Source organism: Patagioenas fasciata, chromosome 3, assembly GCF_037038585.1.
Source record: "Patagioenas fasciata isolate bPatFas1 chromosome 3, bPatFas1.hap1, whole genome shotgun sequence".
Classification (NCBI taxonomy): domain Eukaryota; kingdom Metazoa; phylum Chordata; class Aves; order Columbiformes; family Columbidae; genus Patagioenas; species Patagioenas fasciata.
Genome location: NC_092522.1, coordinates 66,755,447 through 66,778,801, shown reverse-complemented (window position 1 = coordinate 66,778,801; position 23,355 = coordinate 66,755,447). Strand labels below are relative to the sequence as shown.

Here is a 23,355-nt window from a genome sequence, read left to right as displayed (position 1 = left end):
CTTGTCGTTTCCAAAAGCTTTTTCCTGGCTTGAGCATCCTCACCTGGCTGCAGTGGATCCGTTTCAGTGAGAAGCCGCAGGGCGGCAGCGCTGCCGCACACACTGTACAGCCAGCCGGCTAACAGGGAGGCAAAACCAGGGTTAATAAGCAATCCTGTCACTAATGTACCCGCAGCTGGTTTGAAGAGAAACAATTGTTCTTGACAAGTGAACCTAGCATATTCATTTCAAGAGTTAAACTAAATCTAGCAGAAGAAAACCTCCCAGCTCTGAAGAACTCAAATTCCATACTGTTCTCCCTATCCTAGTTAAAGCTATTCTGCTATGACTTTAGATGCAGGAAGTACATAAATAAAGAGCTTCAGTTCCAAGAAATTGTCCATACAGTGAATACTCTGCACTACACACATATAAATATACATACATATACTTCTCATACAAAGACTGATGTCTTTATAAACCTCAAGTCAATCTTAAAACTTGATTTTGTTCTTCAGTCTGGGTGCTGGGTCCTTAATTGGCTGCTCTGCCACACTCATTTGTTCCTATGTCTCCAAGTGAAGCACAACAAACAGCTCTTCCAAGAGAAAACTTAAGTATAGCTGAAAGGCAGTTCATCACAGTCTCTACTCCCTACATACAGCATAGGTGGAACAGTGCCAAATTTGGTGGACTGTCCTGGACAGAGAGAGCCACTGCCATGCCAGATACCCCTGCTGTGTCCTCACATCCCCTTCTATCTCTCCTCATAGTATGTGCCACGTGCCCACTTTGCAAAGACGAAACAAGCTGCATGTTGGAAGAACGCAAAGCTGCAGTCTTACTTGAGTCCTTTTAACATTAGAACCACCAAAAAAATTGCTGAGGGCCATACAGTCTTCAGGGGATTTTGGAATATTAGAGGCTTCTCAGTCACCTGCTTGGATCTTTGTTTCACTTGGGGTTAGTAGTCTGTTCCCACACAAAGGGTTAGGACCAGAGTGTACTGCTGTGGACTCTCCCTCAGTACCAAACAATGTGGGTTTAAGGAAAAAAAAATCTTCATAGACCATTTGTGAGATGAGAGACAGTGGTCAGAATCCTGCTGCAGCACAACATGCATGCATGGAATAGCAATAGTAGCAGCATTTGTTGCTGCCAGACATGATCGCTGGGTAGTGCCAAGAGCACTGGTGACAGCTTGGTTTTGTCCTGTGTTGAGTAGCCAAGCCAGCGATCCAAGTGTGTGTATCAAGTCTGAAGGCAAGTAGCATGGCAGAAACCACAGGTAGGTGCTGTGAGCATTCACACCATCAGATCTGCAAACTGGACCAAGGCTCCTGCCGGTTTGCTGGCAAAGGTGCCACCCCACACTATGTGGTTGGGCTCCAGACCTCTCCAGTCACCCAAAAGCCTGGTACGGCGGTCCTACCGCCCACAGGCGCTCGGGCTAGGGCTTCCAGAGCGGCCCTCACCCGGGCCTCCTGCTGCACACACAGGAAAAATTCACCAGAAACCACCCGCTGCGCGGCCCCGGCAGCTCCCGGGGAGCTCGGAATGAACGCGGCCGCTCGGGGCCTTTCACGACGGGCCGCCTGGGCGTGGCTGAGGTGAGGCCGCTAACGGGCCACAGCGCCGGGAAGCCAGAGCCGCCGCGGTTACTGCCCGCTGAGACCGCTGCGGGGCACGCCGGAGCCGCCTGCCTGTCCTCTGCCCCGGGCGGTGCCTCCGCCTCCGGCCGCCGCGCCTCAGGGGGGCGGCAGACGAAAGCGGAAGTGCGCCGCTAGCGCGGCCCCCCTTCCTCCCCTCCCGCCGCCGTGACTTCCGTCGGCCGCTCTAGCCAGCGCCGCGTCTATGCCCGCGGCGCTGGGGGATGTTTATTGTCGCGAGGAGTGGGCCCAGGAGCCGGAACGCCGCCGGGCGCCAGCGGCGGGGCGCCTAGCAACGGCACCGCGCTCCCCCCGGCCACACCACCGCCCGACCGACCCTCCGCCCGCACGGTAACGTCTGCCGCCCGCCGACGGGCCACGCTCCTCCTCCTCCTCCCCGCCACTGCCTCGGGGAGCCGCGGCCCGGCAGGACCTGCAGCCCCTGCCCGCGGGGACGCGGCCCTGCTGCCCGCTGGTGCCCCGCCTGGCACTCCTACGCGCTGCCCCTTCCCCTCCCGCTGAGGTGGGGGAGGCGGCGCGGGGCCTCCCCCACTCCTCGCCGCGGCCCTGCCGGCTGCCCCCGCCACGGTGCCGTTCCCCCCTGCGCCGGGCGGGTTGGGGAGGGCGGTTGATGCGTGGCCGGGGCCGCCGTTTCGGGGACGGGCGGGGGGCAGAGCAGCCTCCGGGAGAAACGGTCTGTTCCCTGGCAACCGGCGAGGCTTCCCCAGGAGACACCGCCTGCCCCTGCGTCCCCAAAACAACGTGCCCGGTGCTGGGGGCTTTGTAACCGCGGCGGCCCCGGGCTCGGTACCGAGGCGCAGGCACAGCCCCGCGCTGCCGGGCGGCGGAGACCGGCGTGGCCGGGCCGCCGCCTGCCCGCGCTTTGTTTGCGCTGTGCTGGCCCGAGAAGTTTTCGTCTGGGGCTGAAACGGGGGGGGAAGAAAAAGATAAAAATATGACTTGATAACCTGAGTGTTGTAACGCAGGTACATGTAGGGCTTTAAGTGAGGTTCCCGGCGGTGTGGGTAGGAGGAGTGCTGCTGTTTCCTCAGGCAAGACACGCAAATGGTAAACGTTGGACTGGGAGGAGGATGAGAGGCTCACCCGTGTTAAAATATTTGGTAACAGCAAAGCATTTTATTTTCCTTACAATGTTTTATCAAGTTGGAATGGCCACCTAACCTATTGGTTCAGATTTTTACCATATTTATGACGGTTTTCCACATACCATAAAGACCTAAAGGGTTGTTCTTAGTGCCTGGCATTCAGCTATTGCTGGATCTTATAATGGAAAGGTGGCACAGAATTGGATGCAAATGATTCTCACTTTGAATGTGAACGAATCTTTTTGATGAGAAAGATTTGAGGAAAATGGGCTGTTGTTACATGTGTAAGGATATATCTCTTGGTCTTATTCTGTAAGCTGTCTAGCTTTATTCCTCCATCTGGAATTGTGTTGAAAGACGCCAGTTCCATGGGGATGCAGTAGGCTTATCCAAGAGATTTCACAGCAGGATTGGGCATTTGTATCCTACTTGCTTATGGTATAGCTGATAGCATAATTTTGTTCATTGATCTAATTGGAGAAATCCCTGCTTTGACACTGTCTTTTTGCCTATTTGGAAATTTTCTCCTTCTCCAAAATATATTTGTTTCAATTCTGTAGGAAATAGTCATGACTGTGCAAAGCTTGGAAGGTGAAATAATAGCTTCAGCATGGCCTTTTGCTTTAGGGACAATTCAGCTTGCCCCTGAAGACAACAGAAAATAAAAGCACACCTCTATATCTGTGACTATAACTAAGAAAGTTGTTTGGGTCAGAGGATTTTTTTATACAGACAGTAGTAGCTATGTTGCTCTTAGTTCTGGGGAGTCATCCACCTATCACTGGGACTGTGTTGTATCCAAGAATTCAAGCAGACTTCAGATGTCTGTCACCTCCAGCATTTCATATGGAGCTGTTTCCTGAGGGTCTGAACACAAAGGTTAAAAAATGCATCTTCAGTGGAAGGATGCAACTGACTCTCTCTCTGTTCTCGTATGGAAACCTCATATAGATATTCCCATTAACTTCTTCAGAAATGGTTTGCAAGCAATGGTCTGATGAATGCCTACTGGTGCAGTGATGGCTGCCTATCCCTTCAGCTGGGCTGTTGTAATTCTTTGGAGTCAGTCAGTTGGTGAACTGCTTTGGAGCAAGGTTAAAAATAACCAGTAGAAGTTGCTTATACTTACACTGCTGGTGAAAAAGGTGTTTATTAAACTGTTCTGACATTAACGTAACCATTGTTAGATATCCCCCATCTACCTTTATAGCTGTGAGTTTCTCAGATCAAAGGTAGCCAAAAGCTTAAAATAATACTTTGTTTATATACCCCATCCCAAGTGCTTTTCCTCTCTTTGATGATGACGGTGTGGTTGGTTTGGAACTTTTTGAAGACAAAGAGCACTGGCTTTTTTTTGGGTTGTAAGATTTCAGTGCAGTGTGTTTGTCTTCATGTATGTTTATATAGTATCTAAAATAGTATGGCCATGGTCCTAACTGGGGATGTATGGGTAATGCTTTGTTTAAGAATTTGAGTCTCATTCCTTCCTCTGAAGTATTTCTTGTTCTGGGAAGTTTCTCTAGTTTCAGTGCAGAATACATTACTTTACAGTGTCAAATATCCTTGAGTTAGCCTTTGGTTTTGCTCTTATTTTTACATTCATTATCATGTTTTACCTATCTACTTTTTTTTCTCTCTTTTTTTTTTTTTTTTCCCCTTCTTAGGTTAATATTCCAGAGGTATCCCTGAAATTTTCATTAGAAAAAAATAAAGAACTAACTCTTATTAAGGAAATTTTAATACAGAGATGTATTTAAGCTTCTTCTGTCAGGGTAGATTGTGTTATGCTGGTAGAACATAACTTGAAATCAAAGTTGGCTAGTTTCTTGAGCCAGAGAAAGCTGAATGAAGTACACAATTTAAAAGAAATTTTGCACATATAGAAAATAAATTATTTTATTTGCGATTTTTCCCTACTATTAAATTAACTAGCAAAATGTAATTTTGCAACTGAGATTTGAGCTGCCAGAATTCTAAGGTTCAGGTGAGAGAACCTTTGGGCAAAATTTGTCAGCAAAACCTAAGCTGACTCAATAAAATTGACTTAGGTATTTGGAAATCCAAAACTATAAAGAACCAGATGTTTGGTTTCTACTAAGTCCCTCTGTTCTGCGAGTGTAACTGCATAAATACGGAATAGTAACAAGCATATACGCGAGGTTGTTGCTTGATCTAAAATGTCTTTTGTAAAAGCATGGGAGTATTATTTTCCCCATTCTGCAGATAGGAGACAAAAATGCAGAAATTCAGGTTTTGGGAAACAACATAAGGGGTCAGGGCTATGCAGCAGGGATACAACAGGGTGTCTCAGTAGCACAGAAGACAAGAGAAAGCTGGGAAGGAGGAGTATCAGGATGTTGTTTAGGACTCCTGTGTTCCGGCTAGTCCTGCTACTGGAGATATGTATAAATAACAACCTTCCCTCCCCACCTTCTTTATAAGCATGTTCTTCAGATTTTTTTTTTTTTTAATATGCACTGCATGTATTATTGGTTTTTTTTAATTAATAAAACATTTAGCTTCCTTCTGTTCTCATGGTTCCTATGAATTCTGATTTGAGACTTCCCAAAGAAAGGTAGCAGGACTTCTTTTCTCTACATTTTCTTCTTTGTTGTCAGTACAGTGACATTAAAATGAACGCTTAAGGCAGAGGTCGTAATAGGTTATGCTCACTCACTGCTTGGACTGAGGTGTCCAAGCCTAGTATTTCTAAGCCATGCCTTGGAAGAGGTTAACATTGTATTTGTAAACTAAATGGGAGTGGGTGTATTCAAAATCGTTGACATGTAGATTTGGGTTCTCAAAGAACACAGATAGTATTTAGCAGCAGCCAATAAAGAGTTTTATCAGTACAAATGAGAGAAACTTAGTAATTAATATTTGAAATGTCCAATATTTGAGTGAAAAGTTTAACAATGCTTCTGTTAGATCAAGTAACATTAAAGTAGAACAAAGGCAGTTTTCAGTATTTTTACGCTGTATTCAGACACTGCTTCTATAACAAATTATGTCTCTTCTTAACTCAATGTCCCAAAACATAGTCTAGAATGTTACAGAATGTTAGCTGCAGCTGAAATGAAAAAGCTCATCCCTAAATATCTGTTGTCTTGAACTTGCAGAACATGGCTAAGGAAAATGGGGGCACATTACTGTAATGTGTAATTTTTCTGCCATTAAAATCTATGCAAGTAGATTGTACTTCTAACCATGGTACATCATAGTTGCTCATAACATCCTTACTGACAGCTCCACAGCATATTAATGTTCTTTTTTCCTGTAGATCCTCTTTTAATGATAGAGCTTTTCCTTTAAAATTGTAATTTTCATCTCTTTCAAACACTTGCTCCTTTGTCCTGAATGAGCACGTGTCTTTTCTCCCTGGATCTGTTTAAGACAAACCATCAGAGTTTTATGGGGACGTTATTGTACAGTGTTGTGGTCTGCTTGGAGGTTAACAACCCTTTAAGGGTGTTACGCATGGGGGTGTTATTCTTTCAGAATGTAGGGATTGAGGATGCCAGTAGAAACTTGCTGATAATTGGGAGATGCTGCTGATTGGGATATCTTGTTTTCTTATACGTCGGGCATTATTGGGTTCCAGCAAGTGAACTTGGAGAGAGCCAGGAGTTGGAGCCAGGGTGGAAAACAGATACCTCTCTGAAGATGCCATGGGTTCCAGCTCCTTGCTCTGCTGGCCCTGCCTGTGTGCTGTTCAAAATTTGCACATGTGCTATCTTTGGGTCTGGTGCCATAAATTGCTAACCCAATCTGTAGTAGCCCATCAAAACCAGATGGGATAAGTCATTTCTGACTTTGAGATTTCATATAATTTTTAGTTCAGGGAAAAAAAAATAGAAAAAGGATCTGGGAATACTAATTAGTTAGTTTGTTCTCTTCTTTGCTTACCTCCTCTCCTGCCCCCATACATAGCCTTTGGTTTTTCTGGTTTTCTCTTGCTGTTTCTCCCATCTCTCTTTCTGTGTTACCACCCATCTTGTGTTTTCTTATATTGGAAAAGCCAACAATTGCAGAATAATTATTTCAACTGGGAACAAGCTGCACAGTAAAAGCAGCCAGCAACCATCGCAGCAGTTGAGTACATTATGCACATTTACCTTGTAGTTTATTACTTCTGTATTGTCAGTGAGTTTTAGACAAAGATACACCTTGAGTGAGTTCCCAGTTAGAGACTATGGCATGATGTTTAGGAAGGTGTAATCAGATGAAAATACTGATAATAACATTAGTTTTGTATCTTGGAGATTTCTGATATGGAACATAACACCAAAACATTTAAAGTTATATAAATGCATTACAGTGTGTTATGTATGTTGTTCTTGATGCATAGTCTCCTGCTTCTTCCATGGCAATGACGATGTACAGCATTTAATATATCTGACTATTTTTCTTCAATTTTGCAATTTCATTTTGGATGAAATACTACTAAAATTTTAGATTAATGTATCAAGACAATATTGTCTCTATGTCTTAGGTTATATTCTACTTAAGCTGCTTCTCTTGGAGTAAAACTAAGGTTTTTATGTTGTTCTACAAAGAAAAATGCCTTACTGAACTACTGTTTTGATATAAGTCCTTTTCACTGTATACCGATGTTCTTGCTCTTTTCTCCTCTCCGTTCCCCAAATACTTCACCTGAGATTTATCAGAGATGTCTGCTGTCTTGGCTTTGGTGTGCTTAGAGATGTCAGGCAGTCTGGGGCTGGGCGACCAACTCCCTATCTGGTGATCCTCCTCCCCAGTTGAGGAGTGTGTTGGGAGCGTCACCTTTAGCGAGCATGGGCCGCCAGAGCGATTCTTGGCTGCGCTAGGTTTGCTGTGCCTGCACTGGGCGAGTGTCCTGTGCCTTCACAATTACTTATGCTTTTCCTCAGAAACACTTGATTTTGGTCTGCATGTACAATATGTTCATTCTGTGCATTTCCTGTGGGGTGAGAGGCCACTGTGGCTCAGCCCAGGCTGTTGATGCTACCAGGACATTTTGTGTAGTTCACATTATGCTATTATATTGGGAGGGATAGGCCAAGAGTGCTAGATGAAGACAGGAAAGCTGTGCTAGGAGGCTGTCTACAGGCTGCAGTTAGTGTAACCCTTGTTAGTTCAGAGTTATTCAGCAGGCTCATTATTCCAACACAGATGTCAAGCTGTTTAGAATTACAAATTTCAGCAGTCAGAGAAGTGCATTTTCCTGAGGTGTCTAATGACATCGTCAAATGAACTGAGGAAAGATTATACACTGGAGCTATGGAAGAAGTTTTAGTAATCTGTACTGTGTCTGAATATAGTTGGTAAGAGTTGTAACATACTTAACTGGCAAGTTTAAATATTATGCATGTATATACGTGTTATTTCTGTTAAGTCTGGCAACATGGTTTCAAACAAGTAACCTCCTATTTTCTAGCATACTGGATGCAGACACTCCCCTCTTGACACAGAGTTAACTGAGTCAGAGTGTAGTCACTTCTTGTCTCATTTAAAGGACGGATGTATGCAATGGCATTAATAGGTAATTTTCAACTGGTATGTATAATTTTATCATTTTCCTTTCTCAGGATGTGGTCTTCATGGTGAGCTGGTGGGAAAACTGAGTTGCAAATCACCCCAATGGATGCAGACAGTGATGTTGCATTGGACATTTTAATCACAAATGTAGTGTGTGTTTTTAGAACAAGATGTCATTTAAACTTGAGGAAGATCGCATTAGAGGGAGCAAATGTGATATACAAGCGTGATGTTGGGGTAAGAGATTCAACATATCTCAGTTATCTGTTTTAACTAGTATTCCTTAAGCTAAACATTCTTCTGCCTGATATCTGTGTATGGTGGATAGAGGAAAAAAAAAGTTGTATTTCTGTCTTGATAGGCATTTAGTCTGTCTTACACTAAATGTACAGTAAGGGGTGGGGGTAAATATTGGCTCAGAAGACTGCAGCTAGAGGGCTGAATGTTGAGTATTAGGTATGCGATGAGGCCTCTTACACCTCATGGTAATAACAGTGGTGGTTTGATCAAGAAAATATCTACTGATAGTCAGCAATGTAGAAGTCACTGTAATAAGAAAAAATTAGCACAGTTCTCACAGCTTTTGCTTTTTATTCAGAGGAAAATACCTTCATTTAATTTGTTTTGTGAACACTATATCACTGGCTAAGATATTCCACGTTTATTTTACTCTTTTCAGGAGCTGAATTTTCTTGACTACTTAAAGAAATGAAGGAACAGTTCAAGGCTATCAAAACTAAAGGAATTGTTGTTGTAACAGTTGATTTGTCTAACAATTTTTTTTTTTTTTTCAGTATGAAATTAAGCTACAACTAATTTCCAGTTCTTGCACTTTTATTTTTCTTTTTAGAAAGTATTAATGAAGCTTAGGAAACCTAGGATTACGGCCACAATTTGGTCCTCAGGAAAAGTTATTTGCACGGGAGCCACAAGGTGAGTTCATGAAGGTTCCTTTTCTAGCAGTGAACTCTTTTATATTTTAAAATATAAATGAAGAAGATGGGAAGAGGCAATACTTGCCACTGTTAAGATTCACCCACACTGGATCACATGCAGATCCTTGCCAAGCTGTGTATTTGGGAGGAAGTTTTCTATGTGAAGAGTCTGCGTCAGACTGAGCTGAAATCTCAAGCAACATCAGTTCAGCCTTCTGGGAGAACAGCAGGGAAAACTACTCTATGAAGAAAATCCTAGAGATTTCATTTGAGAACTCTTTAAGAATTCTCATTTTAGCCAGAACTTGAAGCTTGGGTAGGGATGACCTTTTTTGAGGGATATCTCTTACTGTTTCACCCACCTGAATGTAATCAAGCTATACAGTGTTGAAGGATGGGAAAGAAGCAAAAGCAAACTCTGTTCAGATACATCTGAAACTCACTAAACTCTTAACAGCCGAATTCCTTTAAGATATGTCTGCATTGTGGAGTAAGGATAAAGTACAGTAGTAAATTTGCATATTTTCTGTATATGATCTCTGTCTGAAAATGGAAGATGTTAACTTCAGACTACCTGTGATTGTAAGAGTATTTAGCATCATGTATGATCAACATACGTCTCCAACTTCAGCTGGAGCCTAGTGCTAAGATATTCTTCAAACAGCGCATAAAGAACTTCATTTGAATATCTAGATAGTTAAAATGTAACATGTACAGTAGGATAAAATGAAGGCTGTCCATGTGATCGTGGTTCATGTTACATGGTTTAACAGTTCATTTTGTAGTCTGAGTAGCTATTGTGGTATGTGTGCATGCAAATATATACTCTTATTTCTGTTAATGCTTGATTCTTTTCTTTATAGTGAAGAAGAAGCTAAATTTGGTGCCAGACGATTAGCTCGTAGTCTACAGAAACTAGGTTTTCAGGTAATTCTAATGAAAAAGAACTTGTATGACCCGAGAAATGCTGGTAGTCCATTTGTTACAAAGAAACAAAATGAGGGAGCATAACAATTTAGCAGTAAGCATGTTTTCACTCATATGCCCCTTTTGTGTCAGCATACATTTTCCAGATGCTGGTTAAAGAGAAGCTGGTTTATTTTGTGGATTTGAGTTTCATTTGGCAGCTTGGAGTAGTACTTCTTCACTGGCTAATGAACAACAAAATTTGTTTAATAAATGAACCATCCACAGATGTTTCTTGGATAGAATTTACAATATCTTGAAAGATTTATTTGGAAGAACTGCTGAAGAGTATAAACCTAAAGTCATTTGAACATAATTTTCCATCATTTCTCATGGAATAGCATCTTGTTAAGAGCAAATTTGATCCTCTTTAAGTGAGGGGAAAAAAGTGGCTCTGCGCTGTCAGATTGTAACACCAGGCCAATTAAAATACTTAGGACATGGAACCCCTCTATTTTTTCTGGGTCTGGTTTAATATTACCAGTCAAAAACACCACTTGCATTTCATAGTAAAGGTCAAAAAATGGCAACTTGAATGACTTAAAAGCGACATGTTTTAGTATTCTAAAACTTCCTGGTAGTCAGTTGTGTTGTTTACCCACAGTTTCAGTTTATAGACAGGCAGTTAAATAGACACAGTGACTGTCTGTGCTCTGGCAAGGGGAGGGTCCATTTGATTGTAATAACGTGAAGGCAGCAGTGACAGCCCGTCCTAGTAATGCTGCATCAGACTATTCCTGACACTCTTATACTGTCAGGAATCAATGCATTAGACCCAGCCTCTTAAAGTTGGAGTGGAACATTAAATCAGTGAGACAAACACTGCACAAGGTTTTATAATTAAGTGAGCAGTTTAAGCTGAATATATTGAAGATTAAATTGATAGTTAACCTTTTATAAGTTTAAGTTGCTTCGCCTGGTAGTATACTTCTAAAAGGTTTTGACTGAGGAATGGTCATTGTCTGTTGGATATTTTATTGTCATCTAAGATGGCAGTGGTGAAGAATAATTGCAAACCAGTAGTTTGAGCTGGGTTTCAGCAAGTAACAGTAGAAAAACAGCCTGCCGTACTGGCCACTGGAGATCTGAAACAAAACAACTTGCGCCTTTTTTCTTATTCTTAGCTTTAATAAAAATGGTGTATAGCAACAAGGCATTAAAGAAGTTTTTAAATTGCGTAAGATTCTTAAAACAATGAAATTTAAGCTTTTTCTCTGCTTATTTTGATGTTCAATCAGCTATTTAACTTAGTTTATTTTCAATTTAGAGGTGTTTAGTACAGCAATATGAGTTGTTTCTTTGTCTCAAACTGCACTAAAACCACAAAATACAACTGTGAAGTATGTAGTTCAACAGTTAGTGTGCCACAGAAGGATGAAGTAACTGATTTGAGTCCATTAAGTACTGTTTAGATTCCTGTTAGAAATGCATCAATCACCACGTTTTACTTTCTCGAACTGTTTTGCTGATGTCTTTTTTTTCCTCTCTTTTGAAAAGGTAATTTTCACAGATTTTAAAGTTGTGAATGTTTTAGCAGTGTGCAACATGCCCTTTGAGATCAGATTGCCGGAATTTACGAAGAATAACAGACCTCATGCGAGGTAAGATAGGATTTTAAAGCATTACAGTCTTGGTATGTTTCTTAAGCTTTTATTTTTCAGTTCTAGGTCTGTATTTTTTTACCTTTTATTTTGTTTTCTAGTTATGAACCAGAACTTCATCCTGCCGTGTGTTACAGAATAAAAACTCTCAGAGCTACCTTACAGATTTTTTCCACCGGCAGTATCACAGTTACAGGTATTTTGATGTCAAAAATAAATGTTTAACTTGTTGGGAATATTTAACTTTAGGACCAGTAGGTTTAGGAAAGGAGAATGTTTAAAACAGTCAAAAGTTGGAGGGATTTACTTTTCCAGTGCTAACACCTAGTTTGTTTTTGAGTGAAAGTGCCAGAAGAGTTGTAGAGAAAGTGTTATTGGTTTGCTCAAAAATTACTTTGATTGAATGAAGATAGTCTGGTTTTTTAGAAAAACAAAGTTGAGATAGGACTTGAGAATGCACGCATTTATTGGTTATTTAAAGATTTGAATTTCCTTCTTTTTTTTTTTCCTTCATCTTCTCAGTGCTGTCAACTACACTGCATGTAGCATTGACATCTCTTTCATAAATACGTGTTTCCAAACTGGAGATATGTGGAAACATAGAGGATAGCATAGCATTTTGTAATAACTGAAGTTGACCAATATTTGCAGTTCTTCAGACTTGTCTTCTGTTAAAGCTCAACTGAAGGGAAAACCACTCCCTGAATCACAGGCAGCGGTCATCCCCATGTGATCAAAGACATGGTTGTCCGTGGTCTTTCCTAGTTTTCATTTTCCATTTGTTGTTATGTTTGCTTGTGAGGTGTCCATCAGAGGTTTCCAGATAAAAGAAGTCAGTTTTTTTTACAGAATACCTGTTAAAATGCCATAGAAGCAAAAAACATCCCTTTACATCACTTTAGTGGGAATTCCATCTTGCAGTTGTTAGAGCTCAGCTGCTGGTATCAGAAGTTGGGTAGGGATTTTTATTTTCGCATCTTAATTCCTTAACAAATACCTAGGCTTTATGAGGTACGCTTCTCAAAAGATACCAAGAGAAGTGCTTTTTAAAGAAGACGAACTCCCTCAAATTTGGGAATGTGAAAATATAGGGCTAAAAAGTATTTCAAGATTGCAGTATGTGTTCTAAACAGAACAACTGGTCTAGCCAAAACTAGAAACTAAGTTTAAAATAAATAAGAAGCTTGAGTATCACTGCACTAATAAAAGGTTCTCAGCGCATCTTCTCAGCCTCCTAATGTGATTTAGCCTTTCTGTAAGATTCTTATTACTCCATATATGGGGCAAAATCATTTGAATATTTTCAGAATAGTCCTTTCAAATGTGAAGGGAAATATGGTAAACATCAATGTTTTACTTCCTTCTGGTGTACTTGTTACACTGAGTTTGAAATATGTCAGATCTCTGGTTTTGAAGGCTTCTGTTTTGCCTAGGCCTTTCTTCTAGGAGAAAAAAAATTGTCCCGCAGTCTTATGCTTCTGGTTCTAAAAATGTTTTAGATTACTTACTCTACTCCCTCTCAAGTGCATTCAAATGAGGTTCCTTTAGACCATTCACGTTTGTGTAGTACTAGTACTTGTCATGCCACTAATTCAGATGATTTTATTTGAGATACAGAATTAGAAATGTTAGGGCAAAAAAAGGTGATTTTTTTAACTTTTTTTTTTTTTAATGGGACAAGTATAAAAAGATTTAGAGTTACACTGAGAAAGTAAAAAGAACTGATAATGTAATAGGAAGAAGTATTGATTTTTTTTTTTTTCCTCCAAAATGAGTGATGAGGGGGTTCTTTTGGGGGTGTGTTTTGTTTCTTTCTCTTATACTCCCTGCAGTGATGATCCAGTCTTTCCATCTCTTGAACCCTACAGAGAGTAGCATTTTTTTCTACAATAGTTATTTGCCCACTCATACTCTTGCTTTCTGAAGACCTTCTCTAGAACTTGCATTTCTGCAGTAGCAGACAAATTTAAGGAAGGTACAGTATCTACCCAAAAGGCGGGTGTGTTTCACCAGACTTGTTTTGGGTGAGTGCTTTACTCGACAAGTTTGAAAATACAGGAAGAATCAAGATTCCATTCTATTTTTTTTCCAACTGAGCGTGTAAATTAAAACAATACTTCCCGAACTACTTAAGGAATTTCTACCTTAAGTTAGTTTAAGATTTTTGGGAAGCATTTTGAACAGTTCTCTGTGCTTGGAAGAAACTTCACAAGTCTGAAGTGAGGTAAAGAAAAAAAAGAGTTCATTGGAATTAAAGCTTATGAGAAATTGCTGTTTTCGTTTATCTGCGTCACCAAACTTCTATCCAGGATTAATTTCTTCTGGCATGTTACTGCTCACTTATTTTCAATTTTAATTATTCATTGCTTAAAATGGTCTAGTACCATTAAAAAGCATCACTAGTGCATTCTTCCTTTTCTTTCCCCAAATGCTCATAGATCAGGTTAGATAACCTGCAGGTGTTTCATCCTGAGACAATAACCCTTCCCTGGTTTGCAGGTTTTGTCTTGAGGTCAACGGTGGAGCTATTTGCAGAATCCAGATTAGAAAGTCTGTAATTTTTAAATATAAAATAATCTTGCTTGAAACATACTTGTGTTAAATTTAGCGGTAGTTTGTGTTGGTAGGTTTTTAAAAGAAAGGATAAAAGTGGCTGGGCTTTGAGTAACACAGATTCCTAGAAGATTAGCGTAAGTAAAAATATTTCTTTTCCCTCTGCTGCCTCTTCTGGGCTGACTATTTAAGCCAGTAAGTGGGAAAGCACACAAGTTGTTATGAAATTAAATGGCAGTATTATTTATTTGTAGTCTAGCCATTGACAAGTGTAGAACATCTAACAGATGTCGTGCTGGAGTCTTTTCTTATAGGTAAAAGTGATCAGAGGAACAGCTTCTTAAGTTGGGAGAAATGGGGGAGGAATTATTTTTTGCCTACAGTATAAAGTTGTGGTAGCTAAAAATAATGTTATTTTAAATACCCTATTGTTGTTTTAATTTCTGATTCTGTGGTTTTTCTTTTCCTACTGCTTTTTTTAATATGTCTCAGGGCCAAACGTAAAGGCTGTTGCCAGTGCCGTGGAACAGATTTACCCATTCGTGTTTGAAAGCAGGAAATAAATTTTATAATTCACCACTTCATGGTTAGGTTCCCTAACCAAGCACCTTTAAAGACTGCTGCACATTGGACTAAAAGCAAAAAGAAAAACTGGACCAACCATAGCAGAGGAATACAGACTCTTTTACTTGCTCATGGCCACAGTATAAACTCCAGTTCTTTTGGATTTTACTCTTAACAGTGCTGTATTGTAAAAACGGAAGTTTACAAGATATGAAATTGCTGCTTTTAAAAAGACATTCTATTTATTTTTGCAGTAATTTCTGTGTATTCATAAGCAAAGCTGTCACGATGTGCACTACCTTTAGAACATTTTTTTTTTAGTTTGAGCTTGTGTTTTATTTGTGAATAGTCTTTTACATTTTTGTATGCTGAATATTGGGCACCAAAGAAGATGTAAAAGTTATCTTTTTCACCTGATGAATGTGCACAAATAAAAATTTGGAAAATATTTCTCTTCATACCTGTTCTGTTATATTCCTTTCCCTTTTTCTAATACAGTTAAAATTGTATAGTTGCAAATTAATTTGAAACAATGTAAGAATAGTCTTTTGCTGATACCTTCTGTTTCTATTTGTAGTATGTGTAAAACTTTGTGTGTGGGTTAGATTGAAATCTATAGTAGTTACGTATGTTTATCTGAGGATGAAATTTGGTTTGTTCCAAGTTCTCTTAACTACATGCCAGATTTCAAGTATTTTCTTGCTGTTACATGAAGACATTTCTAAATGTAAACGTCTACAGCAAGTGTTTTCCTATAGATGATGAGGAAATCTTATCAACTAAAGAAGCTACTATAGAAAAACCAACTGCCTTGCCCACCTACTGGATGCAAAAGGAAGAAAGTTACTATGTGAGCTTCATTTTTCAGAAAAGTGATGTGATGATGTGATGACCTTCAACTTGAGAAGATGGTGTGGTCACGCTAATCCAGCCCTAGCATATTGATGAATGATTAACACAGACCTTTTCTACCCTCTTCTCACTGTATAATATTTTCATGACAGGAGCTGCCAACAAGCAAAGAAGCTTGATTCTGGCATGTATTATTATTGGTATTAATCTTGGACTTGGAAGCCAGTAGGTGTTTCTCTCAGTAAGTGCACATTTGAAGCAGAAGAGAGGTGAATGCTTAAAAGTAACTGCAAATGCTACTTTTAAAAAGATACAATAAATATGTATAAATATATGTATGTCTTTTTTTCCCTATCTCACTGAAGAGAAATGTAACACTGCTGTTGTGTACTGCGGGTAATATGCAGTCTTGGTGGGTGCTAAAACGAGTAAACCATGAGCTGTGACTGTACCAAAGTCACAGCTGCAGAAGAATGGTGGAAGAACACCCCGAAGAAGCAAATGCCTAGCATCATCTATTTTAATCTGTCTCATGGGATGGTGTGCAAGTTGGGGCTGTCTGTAGTGACTTTGTGCAGAAATTATGGAAAGGAAGGAACAGTATGTGAAACGCGCATCCAAATCCTTCTGAACAAAAAGAAGGAAGCAACCGTTTGCCACAGGCCTCAAGCTACATATTCCTAAAAGCCCTTTAAGTGTAGGTAGGAGAGGACTCGTAACCACTAAATTACTAAGTTGAGTTCAACTGCTGCAGAACCCATGATGAAGAGCAGGGCCAGGGCTGCTTGCTGTATGCAAGCTTTCCAGTTTGCATAGAAGATAACGTGGATCTTAGCACTCCTGACACTAATGAGGATTTTGTTAAAGATCTTGGAGAGCAATGGTCAAATCACCATTAGAGAGCACTAGTGTGTTATCATTACAATTAAAAAAAAAAAAAAAAGCAGAAGATATTAAAACAGTGAACAGAATTGTAATGGTTTTTCCAGGAACGAAGTGTGGTCCTAAACTGATGGATGAGGATTTGGCCAGTGTAACTACAGGAGCTGTCTTAGATCAGGCTTGCCTTTTCTTCTCTTGGATCAAATTATAGCACTTGAGTGCTACCAGTGAAATTCCAAGCCTTTTATCAGGTATCTGTGTCTTCTAATTTTATCTATAGAGGAAGAGGAATGTTTTGCTTTTAGGTTAGCACTGTCACATAGTATGAAATCTGCTTGTTAGAATAAAAATGAAAGGTAATAATAAGCTGTAATGTATTAAAATGGGAACCGTTTCTTTTGAAGTGCTGTGTAAATCCATGTTGGAGGTTTGAGGCTGTCATAACAATCCATAAGGGAACCCAAAAGCACACTATTAAACTTGCAGGGTAGTATTGAGAAAGAGAATAATAGCAAATAAAAGATCCCTTGAAATGTGTGCCCACCTGTCCCTGTAGCTGGAAGGGAGCCTCAAACTTTGTGACAAATAGCCTTTAAAACCTCTGATGATGGAGGGCAGTTGGCAGCGTGTGCTTAAACTCAGGGCTATCGCTTTATTTCCTGTCACTGCTGTAAATCAGTAGGTGCCCACCTCAGTGTGGAGTAAGCCTTGCTGCTGCTGATTTCTGCATCTGTGCACACCCTTCCCCATGCTCACGAGTTAAGTCTTTGCTTCCTTGGCCATGTTGTGCTGCATCCACCCAGGCACTTGCTATCCAGTCCTGCAGTCACGATGCGGACCCCAGGCCGGACAGCGTGCCCCAGCATGCTGGTTTTTGCCTCCAACCTGAGGAGTGGTGCTTTAAATTAAACTTACCTGTCAATCAATCAGCTTTTCCTCAATGGCCATGTTTTCTAGAGCACTGTTCATCTGTCGCTGGATTTTCCAGGTGGATCCCACGCAAAACTGCACAGCGCTCTGCTGTGGCGCTCGCAACACCATGAAAAGTTTATTTCGTATTCCGTAGAGAGAAGGGTTGGTTCTATTTATAGAGCCTACTAAAGGCTGCTTTTTTTCAGTAGAATGGTAACTGACTCATTGCTAGCTTCTGAGTTGTCATAGCCACTAGATCTTTTCCTGCAGTTTCTAGCTCCATTTTATCATTCTCTGACTTGTAATTGGTGTTATCAGAGAAATTTACACTTATGCTTTCAGAATTGTATCCTGCTTTTTTCAGCCCCTTCTCATGGATTTTTGAAGCCCTGAATTCCAACCCAGACTCTCCCAGTCTATTATTGCCTGCAAATTTAAGAAGCCTATGCTGTTCTGTAATCCAGTCAATTAATGAAGATACTGAATAATTTTAGATCTGGGACAGACTTTTTGGTGAACTGTGGCAGAAATCCAGGGATGTGATTTGTAAGATGTGTCCCTTTGTTCGCTTGAATTTTCATAGTCAATGACATGGTGACTACCAGTTCTGTCTCATCAGATGTGCAGGCTTTGTCACAAAAGAACAGTCCAATTAGGGCTACATTTATAGGGCTATACAGTGTTAAGTCTGTAGGACTACAATTAAGACTATAGCTGGATTTATTTTAAAAGCCCTTGACTACAGCATCATCACCTTTTGGAGGTACCTGAAGCTATTAGGGTCTCTGCAGTTTACCCAGTGTTCAAACTCAGCCTTTTTCAGAAAAATGGTATTTTTACTTATTTGTTTCTGCACTAAATAGGTATGCATGGGAAAAGTTTAGAAGAAGTCACAAGGAACCCATAGTCCGTAAGGTGGAGAGATGATTTCTGTGTTTTTTTCTGATTTTATTTTTGTAAGAACACTCGTGCAATTTATTGCAGCAGAGGTTCAGTAAGCTGCAACACTAAGAAAGATTTTGCAGATGCCCCTTTTGCTAAATGTGGTGTAATAGAAATTTTAAGTATAGCCTTGGACTGCATGTGCAAAGGTCTGCTATAGCGAGAAAACTGTCAGAGAACTACCAACCAGAGCAAATGGGAATGCTATTGGAAGTGCAGGCAATCCACTACCTGGTAGTCACAGATCAGGAAGTAGATTAATTTCCTGCAATATACTCTTACTAAAAATGCTTTATATTACTTGATTTAATCTGAGGCACTTGTTAGTATGGGAATGATGTGGAGAAACTAACAGCATGTTTGGAAGACAACCTGAGTCACCCTAATATTTCTTTTTCTGAAGTTGATTTAGTAGAATGCATGATACTGATAACTGTCCTCCAGCCTGAACATGAAGCAGGTGGAGAGGTTTCAGTAGACATCAATGCTAAAGAACTGAGGAAGGTGCTAATGTGCAGAAACCCAGAAAATGGTGGGTTCGGGCCCTGTTTTTTGACAATATCATTTTATAAGTGCTCAGAACTGACAGTGAAATGTGTAGGTTTTATAAAAAGAAAATGTCACTGTTGAAAAAACTTTTTCAAAAAACCCCACTTTACAGTATAGTAGGTTCAGCCTGCAGCCCTTTGCTGGCAGTTGAGAAGTTGTTAGGCTCCCAGGCTTGACACTTGCTCATTAGGCAACACATGGCACTGACCATGTATCCCGTATTTTATTGTTGTTTCCATTTCAGTGATAGAATGTGTTGTTTTCTGTAGCAAAAAAAGCACAGATATTTTTCAAAACTATTCTTTGTTTGAGCCTATGATGGTAAAAAACAAAACAAACAAACAAAGCAACTAAATTCATGCTGTGTATTGCAATGTGAACTGATCGTCAAAGTGCAAAAATCAGATCCTGAACTGAGCATTCCAAATTAAAAAAAAAAAAAAATCCACCAAATCTTATAGGTTTTGGCCATGTTCTGCTTTTTGAATTCCTCACACATCCAAGTGTGAAAATTCAAGGTAAAATATTCAACTTTCTATGCATGAAACATCTACTCTTAAAAACTTCAGCCGCCCCCTTTCCCTGCCGACAGTCAATCTCTGACTTCATCCCTCCTTGCATTTGGGTGCTCTCCTCATCCATGGTTTCTCTCCCACTTAACCAACAATGCTCTCCAGCTTTCGCTGTTTCACTTTGCTACGAAACTTTCGCGTGGCTGAGCTCTAATGCATTTTGCATCCTTTTTCAGATTATTTGTAGAAGTTACAGGAATACTCTTACCTTTGCCAATTCCTGCTGCTGCAGCACAGAGTAAACTTACTGCTGAGGTCAGAGAAGCGCAAGGAGACTCAGCGCTATGGGCTCTCTCATGCAGGGGCAAAGGGACCTCTTCTAGCTTCTCGGGGTTGATATTGGAACTGTAGATCTCAAACAAAATTCTAAGCAGGTTTCAATTTTTATTGGAATATTCAGAGTCATAGAAATAAAAGTTTTCCATGTCTGTGAAAAAGGTGGAGGCATCTGAGATCCAGTGTGGAATTTTAACTTGGGATGGGAACCTGCTGATTCTCTGTAGGAAGTAAGAGCAAAAGGCTTTAGAGCTTACTGGTTCTGATGGGGCCTTTGGTCTGAATCACCTGCGTCTCAGGTGCACAGCCCCACCGTCTGTACATGTGTTTTGGGCATGCTTGGTCTCTTGTTGCTTATAGACTATGTCAAAAGGGCTCACATGGACCCTTATGAGAAGATTTTGCTTAATCTTTGGTGCATTGTCTATGATAAAAACGGCATCTTGCAGAGCCTTACGCCTACTGTCATAAGCATCCCTGGAAACAGCCTGGTCTCGTGGTACCCGTGAGGTTATTGTGATGATTGCTGGCTGTAAGATCAGGACAGGAAAAATAAGGCAGCCATAAGATGACCAGCTAGCCAGTGGCCCAGTGATTCAGAGTTTCACTTGTTTTAGATGACATGGGATCTACATAGTTAAGAATCTTGCATTGTGATAACTGCTTACCTGACCTTTGTACCAAAAGTCCAACAGGGTTTTGACATTCGTTCCCTTAAAGCTTACAATGCAGGAAAGTTGTGGTACAGACTTGGTCAGTAGGTTCACATTCTGAGGTAGCTAGATTTCCAGCAAATCATGTCCTTAGCCTCTATAGTTTCTCTTCAGGTTTTGAACACATGGTGACTGTCTGAATAGGCATGCTCCTATAAATTTGCAATGTCATTATCTAGAAGAGTGACCCTGTGAAAATCTGATCAGAACTGATCCATTCTGTTCAGAAGTAAAACTTTACCTAGATCAGTAAGTTACTCTTCCTTCAGTGCAGGACACAGTCAGGTGGTTTTAGTGCTATGAGACAGCAAATGAAGTGGTATCATGTGCTTAATTCAAAGTAGCATCTCCATGCCAGCTGACGGTGTCAGTCTTGCTTCCTCAATTAAATGCTGGAAGAGATGCCGATGTGTGGCTGCTGAGACAGCCAACATGCTCTTAAAGCATGCGTTTTTCTTTAAGCAAAGAACCATTTATTTATTTGCCAATACATATTTACCTACTGATCATTCTAACAAAATCTGTTAATCTTCTAAGAAAAAAAAGAGCTTTATTCTTTTATGGAGCTATATAGACAATCCTTTGTAGAGGCTTGTTGAGTACTTCAGGATACACTTGCTAAGCAACAACCAAGAATTTGACATAACTTACAATTTGCAGTGATCACAGTTTCTGAATTCCCTTTGCGCTGCCCTGTACCACACGATTCTTGCTTTCTGAATCCAAAAGTCAAAGTCTAGTGTGCCCTGTGTTGCAAAATAAAATTATTTTGGCATCAACTCTGGTACTTCCAGCTTCCAAATTTCCTGGGACTGGGAAGCCGAAGAAATCCTATCTCCTCCTCTGTAAGGCCATCCTTAGTCTGCAGTAATTGATTATGCAAATGTCCCCGTTTAACAATTTTACTGTGTTTTCTGAGTAGCAGGTCACTGGCCCTGCTAGGAAATTGTGTGTAGACTTCCTCTTATAAGCTGAGCATGCTCTGTGATGTAAATAGTGAAGTTCTGATGAACAAGATCCTTTTTCAAGTCTTATAAAGCTGAAGCCTAAATTAATTTGTAAACAGTTCATACCCAGTTGTTCAGCACAAACATCATCCTTTACACTCCACAGTTGTCCATTTTTGCTCCATAGTGTTGTCTTCCCTAACATACTGACAGTGAGTTGTTAACACTTTTCAACCCCTTTTTTGCTAGGCTAAATAGACCTGTCTTGGGTGGGTTCCTCCTGTGAGACTTCCTTTTCCTTGGAACCCAGGTGTTCTTTGCACTTCTTCCAGGCTGAACTTGTTGAACATGGCTAACTAGAATTGTGCACAATATTCCAATTTCCATTCACCTCCTGTATGTAAGAGGTGAGCAACCTCAGGGGAGGAAAGGACTGGTGATTTGAAACACATGGAGCCAAGGTTTCCAGTAAGTTACAAACTACAACAATCTTTAATGTTGGCTGCAAACTGCCACTGAAAGAAGCTCTACAAACAAATGAAAGAGAGAATATCTTGTGTATAATAAAGATACCATGTGTTGCATCAGAATGTGAGCATCGCTGAAGTTTTTTGTTTTTGTTTTTGTTTTTGTTTTTTTAAATCAGTGTTTTGGTGAAAGCTGCCTTGATTGCACCAGGTCTAGTAGAGCTGCTCTTTCTCTCTCTTGGCAAGTTCCACTGGCATCAGTTTCTCTCTGTGCTGGCTCATCCAGCACAAGGGGCTCTTCACGTATTTCCTGGAGAAGAAAAACAAAAGCAAAAAACCCACGAAGGTTTGCCATTGAATGCCGCTGGCAGAATGCTCCCCGTGCTCCCTAGGCTGCCGCTAAGGGCACGGCTGTGCAGACCCCCGCCTCCCGGCAGCCGAACCCCGAACCCCCGGGGATGCTCCGGCGGCCCCGGCGCTTCCCCGCCTGCCCGCGCGGGGGCGGCCCCGCCGCACGATCGTCCCTCCACCGGCTCCAGGTGCCGGGGGTTTGTGTGGTTCTTTCAAGAGGAGGGAGAAGGAGGCGGCGGCACCCGCGGGCGCAGCGCAGGTTGGATCGGAGACATCAGTTTCTCAGCTCAGGAGAGTGCTGGATTTTAAAAAACAGAGATCTTTAGGTTTTTTACCTCTTTTATGGCCAAAAACTCCTGAAAAATATGGGGGCAATAGCAAACTGATAGTATTATAAAAATTGCCAGTTAATTTATGGTCAATGACACTTGCATTTGGAGATTGTGAGTACACAGCATGTGTATCAGCAGACTGTTTAATTCTGTTCTCCAAACTGATGTACTACTTTTGTTGAACTTATGTCATTCCAAGGGCCACTCTGCTTCTGAGGGATGAGAAAAGACACTCAAAAGACACAAATACAGTTGGAATGGTTCATATTAAAGGAGAAGACACATGGCATTCATGTCACCAACACTTCCTCATTGCTCTTCTACCCCTTTTATGTGATGAGATGGGAACACAAAACTTGTGCTGGAAAAACCTTTTTTGAGTATGAGCTCATGAAGTGTACAGAGCCACAAGGCTCAGTAAATGCACAAAAAATGCCCATCTAGAAGAACTCACATGGAGACTTGAGGTGTTTGAGATAGGGTCTCACTCCTTTCCTTTTTCTGCATGCAAGCCAAGACAAACAGCTCTAAATGTGAGAACACAGCCCACCTTCTGTCCAGGAATGACAGTCAGCAAACGTGCTGTGGAGCCAGGCCTGGCTGCACGCATTCATAGAATCATAGAATTGTTTTGATTGGAAAATACCTTTATGATCATCAAGTCCAACCATTAACCTAGTACTGTCA

At 40.8% G+C, this 23,355-nt stretch overlaps 2 protein-coding genes across 3 annotated transcripts in view; one reads left to right on the top strand and one right to left on the bottom strand.

Moving 5' to 3' along the window:
• Nucleotides 1–1,778: 1,778 nt before the first annotated feature.
• TBPL1 (TATA-box binding protein like 1) lies at nucleotides 1,779–16,059 on the top strand. 2 transcript variants are annotated; one of them, XM_071806526.1, is made up of 8 exons: nucleotides 1,779–1,979; nucleotides 2,615–2,749; nucleotides 8,305–8,491; nucleotides 9,105–9,187; nucleotides 10,053–10,116; nucleotides 11,653–11,756; nucleotides 11,858–11,952; nucleotides 14,802–16,059. In XM_071806526.1, exons 3-8 carry the CDS (start codon nucleotides 8,357–8,359, stop codon nucleotides 14,870–14,872), a joined length of 552 nt encoding a protein of 183 aa, XP_071662627.1. In that variant the 5' UTR covers nucleotides 1,779–1,979; nucleotides 2,615–2,749; nucleotides 8,305–8,356; the 3' UTR covers nucleotides 14,873–16,059. The 2 variants fall into 2 exon arrangements, with proteins under 2 accessions (XP_071662627.1, XP_065691252.1); XM_065835180.2 differs by lacking the exon at nucleotides 2,615–2,749.
• Nucleotides 16,060–21,980: 5,921 nt separating this feature from the next.
• SLC2A12 (solute carrier family 2 member 12) overlaps nucleotides 21,981–23,355 on the bottom strand; it is a 29,483-nt gene continuing 28,108 nt past the window's right edge. Inside the window, exon 5 of the mRNA XM_065835986.2 lies at nucleotides 21,981–22,295. Coding sequence (XP_065692058.2) covers nucleotides 22,199–22,295 — 97 coding nt within the window. The 3' untranslated portion in view covers nucleotides 21,981–22,198. The remainder of the gene's footprint in view (nucleotides 22,296–23,355) is intronic.

What these genes read in the sequence shown, in the direction of transcription:
- TBPL1 (XM_065835180.2), top strand. Translation starts at nt 8,357, where the DNA reads ATGGATGCAGACAGTGATGTTGCATTGGACATTTTAATCACAAATGTA. An exon ending in TATACAAGCGTGATGTTGGG is followed by an intron (nt 8,492 to 9,104) that starts GTAAGAGATTCA and finishes TTTTCTTTTTAG; the next exon opens with AAAGTATTAATGAAGCTTAG. An exon ending in AATAACAGACCTCATGCGAG is followed by an intron (nt 11,757 to 11,857) that starts GTAAGATAGGAT and finishes TTTGTTTTCTAG; the next exon opens with TTATGAACCAGAACTTCATC.